This window comes from Zootermopsis nevadensis, unplaced genomic scaffold (genome assembly GCF_977971745.1).
Source record: "Zootermopsis nevadensis isolate Lab colony 2312 unplaced genomic scaffold, Znev_1.0 Znev_ptg000023l, whole genome shotgun sequence".
Classification (NCBI taxonomy): domain Eukaryota; kingdom Metazoa; phylum Arthropoda; class Insecta; order Blattodea; family Termopsidae; genus Zootermopsis; species Zootermopsis nevadensis.
The window spans coordinates 3156769-3176499 of NW_028259155.1; the positions used below are offsets into that span (position 1 = coordinate 3156769).

At 34.4% G+C, this 19731-nt stretch overlaps 2 protein-coding genes across 12 annotated transcripts in view; both read right to left on the minus strand.

Moving 5' to 3' along the window:
- The window catches only part of Kif3C (Kinesin family member 3C), a 31342-nt gene extending 26469 nt beyond the window's left edge, over positions 1-4873 (minus strand). For 2 of the 11 annotated variants that reach the window (XM_087354384.1, XM_087354383.1), the window contains exon 1: positions 3741-4390. In XM_087354384.1, coding sequence (XP_087210510.1) covers positions 3741-3802 — 62 coding nt within the window. In that variant the 5' untranslated portion in view covers positions 3803-4390. Of the gene's footprint in view, positions 1-1077; positions 1278-1988; positions 3121-3740; positions 4393-4430; positions 4450-4469; positions 4634-4704 lie in introns of those variants that run through there. The other 9 variants (XM_087354388.1, XM_087354390.1, XM_087354389.1 and 6 more) reach the window with 9 other exon arrangements.
- Positions 4874-5143: 270 nt separating this feature from the next.
- LOC110833031 (uncharacterized) overlaps positions 5144-19731 on the minus strand; it is a 33351-nt gene continuing 18763 nt past the window's right edge. The window contains exon 12 of the mRNA XM_022070609.2: positions 5144-19347. Coding sequence (XP_021926301.2) covers positions 17675-19347 — 1673 coding nt within the window. The 3' untranslated portion in view covers positions 5144-17674. The remainder of the gene's footprint in view (positions 19348-19731) is intronic.

The window sequence follows — 19731 nt, forward strand, 5'->3', positions numbered from 1 at the left end:
ACTGGCAGATCACATTAAAATTATGTGGCCTGTGACTTTTTCTCAGACGATAGCTGTTTCTTCATTGTAGAGAAAATAATGTTCGTAAATTGAAAAGAATGTATCAATTTACGTGGTTCGTTGCAGGGAAAATCCTAAGATATCGTATTGTTCATATCGTTAACTTATTAATTAAAGTTTGAATACATCCTATACGGAAGCGAGCGCCCTAAACGTTATAACGCGGTTCTATCGATTTTAAGAAAGTGAGGTTAGATTGATTTCGTTTTACGCTGATGATATAACAGAACTGTAAATTCACACAGATGATACTTCCCACGCGAAATATTAAACTTTAATAAATCCTAAATTACGCGTATTGATTACAAATTGATGACACGAATAATAATTTAATACAGGGTGGGAAAGACTTTTCTGGTCCCAGTAGGTGAAATGTAGCTAAACTTTAAAAACTGAGTGGGATTCTGTGCAAATTACATCAGTGGGCCTACATTTCATAACGGATATCGAGTCTCCATAACGGACTGACTTCAAGTTCATACCACCGATACGATTTTCAAAATTCTTCAACCGTGATTAATAAAAATACGTGTATATATATATAAATACCAGTCACTATTATCAATAATAATAATAATAATAATAATAATAATAATAATAATTTCAAGTTAATTGCTGCTTGATATCCAATCCGAAATTCAAACACGTTAATTTTGTATTTAAGTTACTCATTTCTTGTTATCGTACACAGTTCCACGTCATATTCTTCGTCTACTTCCCCTAATTCTGAGCACTCTTTGTCAAAATATTTGTATTATCTTTAATATTTTTCAAGCTCAGATATCTGCACATTTATCCAAGTATTTCAAAGGCACAGATACATTGATTATTGTAACCTGAAAACCGTTCCTCTTAAGATAAATCTAAAATAACAAATTTCTTTAACATAATCCAACATCTTAATATAATAATACGATGGATAATGTCCAGATTTAATCCGAGTTAAATATACCTCACTTAAAACTTCGCCCTTATTTCTTCAACAATGACATTGATTAGCGGATTTGAATTCCTTACCTTTTAAATGGTGTTCTTAAACTTCCTACTTGCAAAAGATGAAACAACTGTTCTTAAAACTGTAAATGAGTTTCTGATAAATAACTTAACGCTGGACTCTTTCAACCTGCCCCTTCCCGATCCATTTTTCAATCTTGCACTTCCTGTAGCTCACGGTCCGAGGTCGTCATTCGTAGTAAATCATCTGGAGTGCATTTGTCCTGAAGATAGACAAAAGAGTTGTTTAACGCTGCGCTGAAGACTCGGCAAATGTGTACACATTTTCATAAAGTAAAGAAAAAGAAACAGTGACCAGTTTGGCAGTCGGCCAGAATTGATACTCTGTGAAACTTGTCATTATTTTCTTCAGGCTATCCGGGAAGATTCTTGATCCCTATTTTTAAGTACCTCTGAAACGTCGGTAAACTTCTACCAGACTACACGGCGCTACAACCCAGAAAATAGTAATCTTTAAATTAAAAATTAATTCCCAAGTTTTGAATGACTTATTCTCATGATTTAATTATACCTGTTGCAACTGTAACTACTTCTAATTGGGTGGAAATACGAACATAATTTACGAATGAAATGAATTCAAAAACTTTATTGTGGTCCAGTTGAATTTCGCAAGCATTCGTTCGGAAACGAATATATATGGAATTAACGTTCATTTCGGATTATTTTAGCACGCCATTTAATTGAAAAACTATTTTTAATATTAAAGTTCGGCATTAAGCAACTGACCCTTGTACTGGATACGTGTTTTCTTTGAGGTACGGACTGAATATTTAAGTTTTATTTAGATTAACTTCGTGCTTCACAGGGCTAAACGTTATATATAGTTTAATTTACACCAACAGTCTCTTCGAAACATACAACTTTCATACAAAACAAATCAACAATACATATACAATTTTAAGAATTAACATTACCTTGAAAAAAAAACAAGATCATCACTGAAGCAGGAAGTCACTGTCCTGTTTTTATTTGCCTGCGTGCGGTACACAAGTAACTGCACTGTTAATTTTGAAAGGACTTTTATTTACATTTAAAGACAAACACTTTTATTGGGGGAAGGGTGTGAGTAAGACAACCTACGAATTTTTCAAACACGTTGAACGGCGGAACACATATCACAGGTCACTCGCAAGCGAGATACTAAGCAGAGCACGAGAATACGCAGCCTGCACGACATCGTTCGGGAGATTCGTGAACTAACTCAAAGATCTGAACAACGAATGAATGTCGATATATCGATTTCCAGGAGTATGAAACTGCCAGAATTTGCAGTCCGCAGTGGCAACTTGGTCGGAGGGACCGTGGGTTCGAATCCCACTCAAGCCATGGATGTTTTTCTGTGTTATGTCCTGTTTACAGGTAGAGGCCTTGCGACGGACCGATCCCTCGTCCAAGGAGTCCTACCGAATGTCTATAGATCAAGCCAACTGAAAAGTTGGGGACCCGTAAAGATTACCGGGAAATGTACAAACATTGTTCAACCGGAAAAAGAAGAAGAAATAGAACTTGCCAAATTTTGAACTACAGTTTGTGTGCCAGAATTTTCTTTTTTTGAACTGCACACATTCTAAACAAAAATAAATAAAAAAATGTCACACCCAAATTAAGACAATCAATCATGTAGCAACCTGGGAAGGAATTAATTATCTTGGAGGACCATGTGATAAAGTACTTCTCTGATAGATGAATAACAAGAATAATAATTACCAGTTTCTGGTTCTTGGCTTGTTTGCCCAAAGTTACAACAAAGTGGCCAGATTATATGAGGTGCCACTTTATCCGCAATAAATCTCACATTTATGAAACCAAAAAATCAAGCGTCTACCTACATCATGGCATGGTTGTATCTCATACAAGACAAATAAATCCTACAGCTGGGACTGCAAAATAGGCAAACATCATAAAATGCAAATGGAGTTGGATTACAGCAGGAAGGGACTTGTATGCTAAAATCACTACATTATGGAAAAGAGAATCGATGAAAAGATTGCATTTTGCATTATGGCTTAGAAACAGACAATGGAAAATAAGACTATCTTCAAACTGTAAATCTCATGGACATTTCAGCATTTAAAACATAATTCTTTGGTGCTCACTGACGGCCAATAAAAATTACACATGACTTGAGCTCTTCTTACTAAACACCAAAGAATTTGCAACATAAAACTTTCACAACAACCAATCATTGGATCTTTACTGACAGAATCAGTAGTAGAACACAGTGGTGAATTATAATTATTAAATTTTGGAATTCTATCAACAAAATAATGTGAAGCACTATGGTATCATCTTAAAGTAGATGAAATAAGAGATCATTAAATACCAGTATACTGTTTTTGAAAGTCACTGGATGAAAATTAGGTGTTACATGGCAAATATGGTTAACCTTAGGAGATATAGTACTGTCAGTTCCAGAAAACAATTTCTTAAGGTCATGGGACTCAAAGTCATAAGGTTCCAACAAGAGGTAAACCACATACATACCACTAAATAGAAGTTTAGTTTCTCTTGTGTCTCCTCATACTTCAACGATCCTACCTTTAATATGTCTCATACCCATCTCCAGTGTATTCAGCTCATCACCAATTTTAGCATAATGCACAGAATGCTACTTTTCACAAATTTCCATCTACAACACTTACATGGATGATGAGTGATGTACTTACTGTAAAATGCAGCATGTAACAAGGTTAGAAACTCCACTGAGCCTACATTTTTTATTGCACATTGCACTTCAAGCATAGTTTTGTACTAAGTATAAGAAAAATGGCACAATGTATTATTTGACTGTTTCCCCATTTTTGTGAGAAAAGAGGTTAGACTGCCTATTAGTTATTCTCTTTCTATAAATGAAATTCCTACAAGAAAATAAATGTTTTAATAAGTCGCCTGTAACACAGTCACAAAATTTATCTTCCATGATGCACAATCACAAATAACAACACGGCACACGTGTACCCAATTAAAATCGCGAGAATTATGATGCAGCGTGCTACGTCAAACGAAAGAACGCAAGCAAATAGCGTGTTAGCAATCGAGGTTTGGCAAACATCGTAGGTTTGAAGATCACGCAGCCCCTTCGCTCCGCAACTGTGGACTGTTTGCTTCTCTTCTCTGAGCAAATACCAGGCCCACTTTAAGCCAAGACTACGTGGCTAACGTCTCTGTGCTTGGAGCTGCTAAAGATGCATTTTATATAATCGATTTTCTGTGTTCTGGAGTACCACTGAACCACGAAAGTAAGGCGTTTTATTTTAAGCTTTTCAGTGTTAGCCAGTTAACATGCACGCTTCTCCCCTGGCCTAGTCTTTCTTAACTATTCATGACCTTTGGTTAACAATAGTTACTCTCATTACCTTTAGTTGTATTGTGTACTGATTACCATGATCACTAACCTCCCCTCAGTGACTACCATTGTAGCCTTTGTTGCAGTGGTTACCAAACTAAATGTAAGGTTAACATGGCTTCCATAGTTGTCTTCATTACCTAGAATGCGATGTCCATGTTTGTTCCAATGGTTCCCATGTTTATGTAAGTTATCATGGATCCCTTGGTTTCTAATGTGACCTTGATCACATTGGCTACCATCATTCCTTTTGTTACCTCAGTTTCCATGGTTATTATATTTACCTTGATTACTGATGAGTCTGTTCAAATGTCTCATAATGTTATGGCCTAGCCTTTCATAACTTAACCTAGCCTAGAAGGATCTATGGAATGTAAATAAACTCTACTCTACTATAATCCAGACTAATGTTAACATACTCTAGCTGAACCTATCACAGCCTAACCCACTATGTTCATATCACTGACTTGAGGAAACTGGAAAATATAATTTTACAGCACATCCCAATCATCTAATATCCATGGTCAGCCCTATATGACCATATGGACAGATAGCCATGGACAGCCAGTCCTATATGCATCTGACTCCAAAGCTAAGCGAGTTACATCATGCAGAAAGATGGATATGGCCACCCCTATATGCAGACAGAGAGATGAATAGATGGTCAGCCCCATATACATGAAGTGCAGTAAATTAGGAAATGGAAATATAAAGCAAATAGAATAAAACAAGATACCTAATTTATTTCTTAACCACTGTTCACATGTAACTGATGTAATACAACTGAACAGCATGACTGACTGCATCATATAGAATAATAATACAATGAAATTATGTATTTTAATGTTAACAATATAAAAGTGAGGTAACTAGAAAGAAAAGAAAACTTTTGCTTCCACATAAGGAAATAAAATGCTATTCATAGTTCAAAATACCTTGTTTACAATCAGCAATATCAATTTATTAAGGCCAATTTTCTAACAATAAAACAGAATTTAATTACAAAGAAGTACTGATGAATCCATACTCAAAACAAGTTTTCAGTACACCAACAATACAGTCAAATTTTAATCACATGTCAAATACCATGAGAAATAAATATGAAGTCTTTAACTGGAAAATGCAAACCATAAATATGGAACTGAAAAAAAGGGAACAATTTAAAGTCATGTACTCTGTTATCAAATTATAATATTCCAACTATGAATGTAAAATCTATAAATGAGAAGTATAGGGTACTTAACTGCAATTTCTAAGTATAAAATTAAATGATGATACGACAGGTAAGGTGAGCTTTGAGAGAAATGACAATGTAAGAACATTTATTCAATCAGAAATTCTGACTTATAACATGTGCAAATTGCTCAGCCCAAGATATTCATGTACAAGAAAGGAGATCACTGCTAACAATAAGACTACTAATGCATGAAGAATGAAACCATTTCCCAGTCAATGTAAAGAATACTTTAGTGTGACTATTACACATAAGTACTTTCAACCAATCTGAATGTAACAATATATTCTTATTTATTTGATTGGTTTGTACTTTATGTAATTCTACATAAGTGCTATTCTTAAAAAATACATTATATATTTATATATTTATATTGTGCAGCTGTGAAAAATACATCACAATTATATATAGCCCCATATACCCTGTATAATTTACAATAGATAATTACAAGAGAAGTATATTATACAATATTTATACCTTTTAAAATGTGCCCAAAGTGCACTGTTTAGAAGGAGGTACTTGGGTACACTTTAAAAATTACCACACCCTTATTTTAAATAACAGTACAGTACAATCACTTCAATAATCACTTGCTACAATTAGCTATATATTACATGATCCCATCACTGCAATGTGGTTTGATCACTTGTATCATTATTGAGCTTTACGCCTATGACTCATAGTTTTCGTAAGACTGCCACAAAATGTGGAGGAAAGGTTTCGCACTCTAGATGCACCATTAATAACCGTAACAAATCAACAGCAAATATAACTGAACACTTAGTTATAATAATAATATCTTCCTTATGCCAGTGTTCTATGAACTGAAATGTATTATGGTATGGTCAGTCTCCACCACAAACTGGTCCTCCAGTATGGGAAATCTGTCTTTTGAAATTCGTTACAAGACACAGAATATCCTTCATATAATTATTCCTTCTGGGTATAAACATCACATTTCTTGTCCTGTATTATTGATCGTATACGACACACAATCCTATACTTGAATTTTACACTTGAATATCAATGATTGTGTATAAAATATGTAATGGAATGAAACAGAAGTATAAAAACATTTATATGGTAAACCACATGCTAAGTCTGTTTGAACACAGGCATATATAAATTAAGAAAAAATCTTTTTGAATTACTTTTGAAATATATCATCCAAACAATACAACTGAACCTTTTTAATTATTTTCCTATTTAATGTAAAGCCTTAATATTATTGTATACATTTTTAAAGATCCCCTTTTTGGTACTATAAATGGTACTTTTTGAATTACATTACATTACCTAAAATTCTGAACAGTACATCATAGTAAACTCTCATTAGCCAGAGAAATTCTCATTCACACAAATTGGCAAAAACAACAATATAATTTTCATCAGATGAATCAGAATCAGTGTTCAAAGTGTAACCTTTTAGTCATATAAAACGGTACAAAGCAAACACATCTTTGGGAATGTCCCTCGAAAATATCTAATGGATTTGCGTGCTAGTAGATTTTCTGGTAATTCAAAATTAATGACAGTGTAAGACATATTTAAAGAACATTAATTATGACCATGGAATAAAAACGTTTTGAAATATTCTTTTAAAGATAACACTATATTAACGTGCACAGTGTATCCAGTACAATCTTATAAGAACTGAAATTAATTCTTTCATACAAAGTTTGTACAAACTGTCAACCATTGTGATGGATAAGGAATGAATAACTTTTACAAGCAGGATGCTCTCAAGGGATTTTCACATCACACTGCCTCAGAACTGCTCTCAATCCAGACAAATGTAAAACTAGTGTAATTTATAGGTTATACTCAAGTGTCAAATGTGAAGTAATTATCACATCCTCAAGTGCAGAATTTTAGAGAGTAATAGTTTTTGAGCCTGAACCAAACCATTAACAACACAGATTTCAATACATCAAAAACACACACACACATATTCAGGACATTACTCTGTAATACAGAGGTGAACCAAGATAAACTTTATGGTACATTACTAATGATAACGAATCTGGATTTTAATTCATAAAACCTACCGGAGAACTTCTGCTATGATTGGCGAAGTTCTGATGGTTCTGTTCTCAGTGTGAATGTACAGATATGGAGTCAAAAATGTTTGTGGTTTATATATATAGTAAATCTATACCTAGATTAAAACATTACTTCAACCTGATATGCTCGATAAAATTAAATGTGTAGACTTTTGTAACTTCCTTGGTGTGACAATTTCTAAGACTAAAAAGTAATTCTCGCACTTCTATGTATCTATAAAAACATTAATCCTTCCAGTTTCATAGAATAAAAACAAAAAGGAACTTAAAATCACTGATGTATGGTGGACTCAGTGTATAATGCTGCATCTTGAATTACAGATAACTTTACACTGAAAAGGCAAGTCTTGTTTATGATGCACACAAATTTCATAGCCAAGTTTGAAGTGCTGTTAAATGTGGTTTTTAAGATGGAACATCATTTAACTAGTTCACACTTTAATCTCTGGAACCCTTAAATTGAAATAAGGGTAAAATTAGAAAGTGCTTGAACAGTATTATTAGTGTCACAGAATGATTCCAGCTTGAAGACACATACAATCCCATATATTCACGGAAAGCAATAATGTCTTCCAAGATCATCCACAATACTCAGTTATGCTAAACCAAGCCATATTTTCTCTCTCCCTCTCCCTCTCTCTCTCTCTCTCTCACACACGCATACAAATAAGTGTTGTAAACTCCTACTTACAACACTTCCAAAACTGCAAACATTAATTTTTGGTCCACAATTGAGATAAATTAACACTCAGGTCTAGTAAGATACAATTTCCCAGGCACTAGAGATCAAACGTTTGGTCTAGCTGGTGAAAATGTCCCTTAATCTACATTTTCAATACTTTCTGGTGGTTTTGTTATGCTAATGTAAAGGCAACAACAAATAACAATTTACAAATGTCCTAAGATCTTTAATTTTTTAAAGATGTATATAATAGTGTCCCTATTTAAGATGGCTGTCTTCCGGGTTGTAGCGCCGTGTAGTCTGGTAGATTACTGGTGGAAATCTACCAGACTACATGTTGCTACAACCCAGAAGACTGCAATCTTCAGACTCTCTGCTGTGAAAACCTCAAATCCTACATAGTGTCTCCATTGTTTATCATCATATAATTCTTGCTATTGCTGTTAAATAGATGCGGTCTGCTCGTTGGCAGGAGGAGGAATTGCTGAAGACACTACTTACAGCATAGGCCCGCAAAAAAGAAAAGGCTGATGATGATAACAATTTTGAAAATAATTATGCTGAGCAATTCACTTAAAGATTACGTTGCTGGGCAGTGTTACCAATTCTTTTATCCATTTTGTAGTTCATAAAATAAAAGGAAACTGGTGCTCCATCTTGTAATAAAAAATTTAAAAAAACTGAAAATATTTACCACATTAGCTAAAATTAGCAATATAAACAAGCTCTCAAAGTGAGGAACAGTTATTTTCATTACTTTTACGTGACATAGGTAAAATTTCCTAAATTCGGAAAATCTGAAAATGTTACTACTTACTTAAAACCTGAAAAACATTTTCCTCATTAACACCACAACATAACTGTAATAACAGACATCAATAGTAACAAAATACTGTAATACATGTTAAATGACTTTGGAAAACACACGAAAGATTCTATGAAGAATTTCAAAACTTCAGTACATGTAAATTATTTGATAAACTCTCACACAACACTGTTTCTGGCATTGCTACCACAGAGACACATTTACTAAACTAAAACGTGAGTCCAATCTAAGTTATATGTAACATAAAGGCAGTCCTATTTGTCTTAGAACCTTCTAAAAATGTCATGAAAAATTAGAACAAAATTTCTATGATACAGTTTCTTCAAAAGCAACAATACATAAAATGGGAAACTGATTAAAAAAAGTACTATGTCAAAGATACAGAACCAAATATGACAAAATCTCACATACAATAAATAAACCTGTCTAATAATACAAGTTTCCACTAAAATTAAACACTAATAGTTTACAAAATGGCATCCATCTAGAAGCATACAGGACCTTGAACTAATATTCTTTACATCAGTATATTAAATCCTGCTATTCAGAAACCCTTGAACAATATGAATTAAAAACTTAATTAGCTTGAAGGTTACATGTTTGTTACTAGTTTTAAAAGGATTTGAATCAACAGCAATAATTTATTGTGCATATTTTTAACTATTAAAATGATGCACAAGAATTATGTAATAAAGTAGTTTCCATGATTCATAATTAAAACATGTTATTCTTCAGCATTAAAACTGTTGTAACATTTTATCAAACGGAAACAAATGAAACTTGAACTGCAACGTATCACTAGTTATACTAATGTAACAAGATAAATTATTCTTACAAACTACAGAAAGGAATAAAAATTCATCTATCCATTGAACTTCACTCACTTGTCAAAGACTTAAAAAAATATAATTGCAATACATTCATCACATAAATATTTTTGGTTAGTCGGTGGGTTTATATTCAGTTGTCTGAGACCTCCATTTCTTGTCAGCCATGCTGAACACAAATATCAAGCCCCTACAACATAAAAGTAAACAATATTTTCTATGATTTCAAGACACATTTTTCAAACATAAGATTCTACTGGTGTCCCCCGCAACATCAATTTATCAAGTGGATTGCTCTTATAAAAAATAAAACCCAGCGACTGTCTTAATTTTAAATTAAACGCATTAAAATTAATTTCTACATTGTGTTCAATTTTAACAGATTTTATCTATGATTTAGTGATTATGTCATTATCTCAAACTATATAGTATCATAAGATAGGATGATTGATTAATTAATTAGAAAGGACATTAAACGAAGCCGTTGTGGCCTAATTTAACGTACTATCTTAGCATATGTCTGGCTGGACTGAGGAAAATAACAGAAGAAACCCCAACTGGGATGGCCAGTCATGTAGCCAAATAGTGTGATAAAATGTTAAAAAAATAATGTCAGAAACATAATTGCCTGGTATATCTAACTGTTCCAGTTCTTCAACATTACTGATAACAAAGATGGCTGTCTTCTGGGTAGCTGCGCCGTGTAGTCTGGTGGAAGTTTACCGATGTTTCATAGGTCTTTGCTGCCTTCATCATCAGCAAGGACCTCTGAAACAGTAAACTTCTACCAGACTACATGGCGCAACAACTCAGAAGACAGCCATCTTCAGACTCACGGTCGTGAAAACCTCAAATCCTACATTACTTATACTCCACTCTACAAACAATAAACTGTTAATGCAATGGAAATTAAACCCAATGGAAATAAAAATACCACAGATTTTTTAATGTTTAAAATATGTATGATACAGAAAATCCAAAAAAGCCTAAATAAAAAATATTAATTACATTTAACTTAACAAGGAGTGTCTGAATTTATGATCACTAATGCAACCACTTCTTGGAATGATCAAGTTCTATGTGAAAATAATGCCCAATTCTTAATTTTTAAATTTAAAAAAATGCACAGAAATGCTTCATAAGGTGTTGATTTGAACAGCACTTAAATTACAACAGAAATTAAAGAGCCATTTTAGTATCCATTACTTACATATAATATCAAAATTCATTGAGTTCCCAATGCAAATTACAGTAAGTTGCTTAAAAAATTATGTGACAAGAACCAATAATTACATTTACATAAAAATTCTGCTTAAGCCTTTTATAGCAAAACTGATTCTTAATGGTACTTAGCTACTTTTCATGTGTGGTTCTATTAATATATTGGGTATGACCTGTGAAAATGTAATCCATATATACAAATACACACATTCCTATTAGCTAAATCTGTTTCCAAAACCAAATTTATCAGCACTTATTTTTCAAAAATAAATAAACTTTGAAACTTTTCAGCATAAAAATGTTTTCTTCTCTTAGTTAAACCTGGTGATGTCAAACTAGACCTGTACTCCTAATGGCATATTATATAAACCAAGAATATATATATATCAAATATAATTGATTTAAAAATATGAAAAATTACAAATAAGTTTCAGAAAATCTGTAGAGCAGTTACTGATTTATGAAAAGTGAAATTTTAATCTGGTAAATCTGATAGTGAAGCAAATAATGAACTGTACATTTCCAGATTAATATACCATGAATACAGTACATAATTGCACAATGTTTTGCCATAAAATTCACTAATTACTTTCTCATCTGTATGCATGTCCTTACAACAAACTTTTAAATATTGTCTTCAGTGTATTAGCTGTACATTTATTTATACAAACAATTGCCTTCCATGTCCATGCCCATGTTTGGACCACAATTTTACATATATAAAAAGAAGAACCATAAATGTGTAACTGACATTAATATAAGTACCATAACAAGCAACCCATAAACACGGAAACACCTGCTACATTGAGTGTACAAAATTCTCATAAATACAAGGGACTGTGGAAGAAAATATCATCTCTTACGTCATTAACAGCCAAGGTTCAGAACTATACAACTAGGGCCTAAAAATTTAGATACCTTCAAAATTGCAAGCAGCACATTAAAAGCCCTACAATTCAAATACCACTGTAAAATTAAATAGCAGTAATTTCTTACAAATGAAACATCCAAAATTTTGTTACTGAATAAGAAATAAATATGTTTGACACACTGTACATATAACTCATTCAAATATTAACAATAAATAATTACAAAATATACTATAAAATTAAGAGCACAAGTAATAACAATAATTCAATTAAGACACTCCGCTTCACAGGTCTACTGAAACTGTATGAAGTATTCAACCATGTGCATACAAGAATAAACACTTGAATATTCATACAATTTAACATTAAGATGTGATATCACACTAATCACAGATCATCAAGATTCTACATTTTATAAGCTCTATCACAAAAACGTTTTCATTACAGACAATTCCTTTACAAGTCTCAACTGCTGATCTGATTTACAGTTAGACTTTAATAATTTGGGTTATACAATATAAATGCAATTGGTGTATAGTTCATTCGCCATTCTTACCACAAGTGAAAACCCACAAAATACATCCAACAGTGACCTAGAAGTAGTGATACAGAATATATGAATGCAGACCTTAAGTCATTTTTCAACAGATCATCAATATTTAAACTTCAGTTTTATCTAATTCTGGAAAATCTACTACAAAATTATAATAAATCCTTTATAATCTTTAGAAAAGGATAATCATCTAATTTCTAAAACTCAGATATTCAAAAATACTAACATACCTTCGATTAGAAGGCAAATGGGCATATTATTTTTTAATATGGACACAAATGTGAAATGTCGTATGTCCTAAACTGTGAAGTTTCCACTAACTTCAATGACTGGTAATATGGTTACTTTACAACACTGTATCAACTGCTTATAGCATCAGAGTTGGATAAGACAAAATAGAATGTGATCAACATAATTATACTATGGAAAGGATCTGTAATAAGTAACTGCCCATTTCAAGATATTATCTTTGCGTTTTCCTGGAAGGAGAAGGGAATCACGCCAACATCAATTAGGACATCAAGTTGCAAGTTGGGATTCAAACCATGCACAACCAAACCCACTCATTGAATGGTACATAACAAACTCCTTATGTGTTATAATATTGGTTTTAGCAAAGGACTTTGATCTCTGGGAAACCCAATACTTATATAACAAATGGCAATTTTATATCTTTGTTCAAAGGTCTCTTATAATTTGACTCTTAAAATTCAACCTTTCCACTTTATTTTAATACTGTCTTCTGAACTTCAGTCACTGCTACTTGAGCACAATCTACAGAACTCAATTGTAATGGGGCTTGCAACCATATCAGAATTAAACCCTTTCTTTGATATGGGCATCTCGTTATATTTATATTTTCTTTGGAAGTTTTAATGCCGTGTGAACTCATAGGTAAAATAACATTTTGGAGGAACATATAACCTCCTACTTCAAAATGTGTAGGCAGTATGTTCCTCCAAAATGTTGGTATCTACCTACAAGTCCAAGTGGCATTACAAGCCAGAAGACCAATATCAACAAATATGAATCACACTTTGATCTCATATTCAGATTTTTAGGGTACAATTTTTATTTTTATGAACATTTCAATTCATAGTACAAAAAAAAAGCATGAATGCCTCCTCATTCCATCAAGCTTAAAATCTGAAACAGACGTTTCATGGACAAGAAATAAAACACTGAAATAAACTACTCAGCCAAATCTCCATTTGCAATCTACCATGATGACAGGCCAAACTCAAAATCTCCTCGAAAAAAACAGCGACAAATGAAAAATTACAAAATACAAATATTGGGATGTCAAAAATTGCCCTTATAACTTTCACAATTTTCATTTGTACATGCTGCACCTTTTACCAAATTTCTTTAAATTCCATTGCACTCAGGAACATTTTATGATACTGCAATTTGCCCTTTATGCCAAAAAGATTGGACACCTAGATTATAGACGGAAAAAAGCAGAAATCTGGGTTGCATGTAGAAACAGAACATTAACAATAAGCAAGAAACGTACCAGGGGCAAAAAATTATCAAAAGTCCTGTGACACTATGCATTTGCTTGATTTTATTATCTGCCTAGGTGCCACATAAGCCCGGGGGAGGGAGGAAGCCAACAAAAAATCAAACAGAATGAAACATTATCTCATATCATCATGTTAGGCATAATGTATCCTGTGTCTTAATTTTTAACAATAAAAGCCACAGGTATTCTTACACCAATGCCAAGTACTGTTGTATGTAAATCCAAGTACCTGAGAGTGTATAAGGTCTGAATTCAAAATGTGTATGAATGTAACATAACTGCACAATGAATTCGGAGGCCATTTTGTAACAAAAATAAAGCATTTATGTATGACAGTCACTACTTCAAAATCTTAACATATATGTTCAGTATTTATGTTACTTCTCCTCTGTTTCTTACTATGGACTGATTACGTAGAACTGTTTCTGCCAGTGACTTAAATAAAACTATCCAGATTAAAAGGTGCTGATAATATTTTTTCCATGCTAGATAAAAAGTGGACGTTTACATGTGCAGGATATAAATAACTGCTGAATATAAATATAATAACATTTTTCACAGAAATATAAAGTCAAGTTAAAATAACTTTGGCTTAAAATCACAAATTAAAAGGTCTAGTCCTTCATAAATAAATCTGTAATATTCTATTTCCACCACCAACATTCAAACCCTCAAGCAGAGGTTTAAAAACTGAAATTTGAAAATTCCTCAGATTTAATGAATCTATTACATTTACATATAAACATAAACATTTTGAAATGCTGAGAACCTGACGTTGCTCTACATCTTAAAGGTGTGTAATGCAACTTTCTATGACCCCTCATACAATAATATAGCAATCATTGCTAATACACCACATTACTGAAATAAGTAAAACCAGTACAAATTTCAAAGTAGTTCACCTTCATTTGCATTGGTTTCCTTCCATTCTAGAGTTCCAAAAATAAACAATAAGCATAAGCCGAACAGACATTTGACACGAAGAATGCCGTCTTGTGGGTTGTATAATGTTGTGCATTGAATATTCATCGCCCTGATGGCGGAGGCAGCAAGGACCTCTGAAACTTTGTTAAACTTCTACCAGACTACACGGTGCAACAACCCAGAAGACAGCAATCTTCATACTCACTGCCGTGAAAACTTCAAATCCTACACATATTACAGGCTGATCCCGTACTACCTAATGGATTTGAGGCATTCTTCATGTTCCGCTTCTGCATATCCATCATATTATTACAAGGCAACTAGTCTCCTTCACCTACCACACCATTCTGTACATGTGTATGTATTTACAAATTTAGTAATTTTCTCAATGTTACTTCATTTCATTCACTAAAGCAGTGGTATTCAACCTTTTTTTTTTCGCGTACCCCCAGATATAATTTCTCTTCAACTTTGTACCCCCAAAGTTGTTGGTGTATAATTCAAGTTATGCATAGTATATAATCTACATCTAAAATAAATTACATTACTGATTATTCAGTGTTTATCATAAAATAATATGTTTTTTTAAATTTCACGTACCCCCTAAGATGTCTTCGCGTACCCCAGGTTGAATACCACTGCACTGAAGAATCGAGTAGTTCATATATTACCAATAAAAAAATGTAGCAATAAAGTACAGACCAGAAATTTGATGACAAATGCATGAAAACAGTCACAATCAAGAGTGAATCAAGAATAAAGTATACAGACTTCACCTTATCCAGGAACACGTCATCTCTACAACGTAACATCTTGCTGCTCCTTCACACTTTTCTCATGTTACCAAAATTAAAATTAATCTCGGGAAGTAAAAATATAGGATGGCAGGATGAATACGAGGGTAAGCCACGCACTGTGCTGAACAAGTGAGGAAATCTCTGGCACGTTTATTTTTTAAGGGATTGTTTGTTAGTGGTCAAGATTAATATATTGGATACTGGGAACAACCCGTTCTTCAAGTGCCTGAGCACTGTGGGTCCCAACTTTTCGTTGGCTTGATCTATAGACATTTGGTAGGACTCCCTGGACAAGGGATCGGCCCATCACAAGGCCTCTACCTGTACACAGGACAGCACAACACAGAAAAACGCGGACAAACACCCATGGCTTGAGTGGGATTCGAACCCACGGTCCCAGCGACAAAGCAGCACGAGGCCGACGCCTCAGACCGCGCGGCCACTGCGGACCCCTCAAGATTAATATTAAGGGACTAATACAGATTTATAGATGCAGTATCTAAAATTAACTAAAAATGAGATTTCATTTTTCATGGTATTTCTCTTCTGGAATTCAATTTAGTTTCCACAGCCAGAAATTAACTGTTTTATGTAAAACGGAGATAAGCACAGCTCATCAGCAAGGAATTATGCAATAATTCCATCTAATATATGAACTAGGTGGAAAAGAATGGTTTTTTCGCAATTATGACACTTGTCATAGCACACATTTTTTAAATTTATCTTATTTGAACATTTGTACCATTCAATACTAAAAATTTTAATAAAAATATAATGGCAAATAGGGTAAGACCAGAACAGTAATACCCTGTTTAACACAGGCCTGTCAACATTGATTCAACAAAACATAATTTGCTTTTGGACCAATTTTCCTAGGACATGATTATAAATAGCTACTGCAAGATGTTAGCAATGATTCCAGTTTTTACAGTCACAAGTATTAAGATGGCTGCCATCTGGGTTGTGCCGTGTATTTTTGTAGAAATTTATCAACATTTTAGAAGTGCCTGCTGCCTTCATCACCACGGCAATGGAGTCAACCAGCGACTCTGAAACACAGACATCCAGCCACAAAAATCTTGGGACAAGAGTGTTTACTCTGTTCAGTAGAATGAGGGAAGCGGATGGCATGCTCTGGCTGAACTTGACTTTTATCACCAGACGCAAAAATGTTACGAGACTTCCAAACCTCTGTAATTACATATCATTGGTGATTTTCTCAACAAAGTAGAGAACAGTGCACAACAAAAAGGTAGAAGAATGACAACTTGAAGGAAACTAGTTGCAGATTATAATTTTCACACCAATATCAAACAAGATGTACGAGTAGAGCTGAAGTGTTTACCAGAATGAGGTTCTGAAATGAGGTATAATGGGGGGGGGGGATTAACTGCCTTGATTTCAAAATTCACAAGCTGTTGTGAAAAGGGGACTATACTGCCACATAAAACAATCATTGGTACAGCAAACTGATATTCAAAAGGCAAGAATTAATTTTCTTAGTAAATAAATGCATTCCCAGGATTTGATGTTACTGTTCAGAATAATAATATAAAAAAATGAGGTACAAAGGTAGAGAACTCACGGATTACAACCAAAGCCATGCACACAAACAAAACAGAAATTAACGTACATTACTGTGCATGTCTAAGGAACATCCGACTGTTCCCTACCTCCACTTAATTCCACTTTACTCCTTTTCTCCTTTACTGTTGATTATGCACCTACTCACACTACTGACTATTGTCCTCCGTCAGGTCCACATGCGATTCAGCATGTCTGTTGAGGAGTTTCTTTTTTGAGAAGCCTTTGCCACAAGTTACACATTCATAATTACACTTGCTTCTTTTCCGCTTGTCACGTTTCGCAGGGATCTTTTTCACCACATCCTTGGTTTCTTGTATTTCTGCAGATATACCTTCCCCACTTGTTTTAGAACTCAACTCTTTCTGTCCCAATTGTGAGGTAACATCATTACTACCTTCACATTTATGAGTCTGAAAATATTCATGTCGGCTGAAAGAATTGTTGCACGCCGAGCAGTGAAATGGACGCGCAATTTCATTAGGACCATGCAGCTTCATGTGACGTACGAGGTGGTACCGACGTCCGAATGTCTTTCCGCAGATGATGCACCAATACTGTCCATTGTTTAGCAAGTATCTTTCAAATTCCTGTTTCTCCTGCGCAGATGCTCTGCGTCTACCAGACAGTACAAGGCTTAATGGTTTATCGGAGTGGAACCGCTTAAAATGCCTAACTAAATGACTACGTCGAGTGAAAGCTTTATCTGAACAAAACTGACAATGATGAGGCTTACTCACAATTTCACCACAACCAAGATCAGCTTCTGCTGAAGTTGAGGGCCCCGTCTGATCAACGCTGTCCTGCAAGGAGGACTGCAGAGACATGTCATCATCCTGACCATTCATTATTGTTTGTTCTGCAGCTTTAACAAAAGGCTCCATCTTCATACCATCACATGAAGATGAAGGTTCAACCTTAAGCGGAATAGTAGATATACTCAATCCCGGTAGCTTTGAATGTGGAATCAATCCCTCAAGTGGTTCTGTTTTCACTACTGTGCCCCCACTAGATGTGGCACGATTAGTTAATACTGGTGATACTGACACATCAGTGCCAGGAATCACTCCTCTAGCAGACCCAAACAAAAAGTCTCTCGTATGTATCTTCTGGTGACGAACAAGATGTTCTTTACGAGTAAAATTTTTGGAGCAAATATTGCAGTTGTAAGGTTTAAGCTCATCTCGAATTTCTGGCGTAGTGAGATGGGTTCGGAGTTGATGCCGCAAGAGATGTTCCTTCCTGGCAAATCCCTGCCCACATAAATCACACACGAAGGGCCTGGTCATGTTAGAAGAAGAGTCATCATCTTGCACAACAGTGGAATTTGAAGGAGTGCCAAGATTACCAGAGACCTCTGATGCAGGCAATTCACCATTACTGCTTTGAATGGAGATATCTGGGGTGCTAGAAATGTCACCAGGGAAATAACATAAGGCATTTAAGTGGCAAAGTCGATGTCTGGACAGATGTTCCTTCCGTGTGAATGGTTTATAACAGATGTCACAATTGTAAGGTCTTCCTCCAGAATGTGATATCATATGGCGAGACAGGTGCTCTTTCCGGTTAAAGCCCTTCTGACACAATGGGCATGAAAACAATTTTCTGTCCATGTGAGTACGCTGATGGCGTTTCAATGAACTGCGCCTCGGAAATACTTTACAGCAAATGTGGCAGCTGAAAAACTTCACATTCAAGTGGGAATTGTTGGTGGTGCTAGCAGTGTGATCGTCATAATCAGATGATTTACTGTTTGAAAGATCTGCTGAGTTCTCATCACCTTCATACAGGTCCATGAACTCTGAACCTTCTCGCTCAAAACCTACAACAGAAATAAATTAAATAGATAGCAGCGCAGGATTCAAAAGGGATTTCAATACACAACTTATATCAACACATAATCTGAGTAAGATTTCAGGTTCTCACAGGGGCTGTTGCATCAGAAATTTACTGACATTTCAGAGGTTCTTGCTGCCTCCATCATCAGGGTAATCTTTACATATCGCCCTGATGATGGAGGCAGCAAGTACCTCTGAACTGTCATTAAATTTCTACCAGACAATGTGGCATGCAACAACCCAGAATACAACCATCTTAATACATAATCTAGAGTTTTTATCACTGAATGAAAGTCAGAATATCGAAATGAAGCTGATTATCAGAATAGCCATCCATGTGTTGAAGGATGTGGCTTCATGGCCTGTGT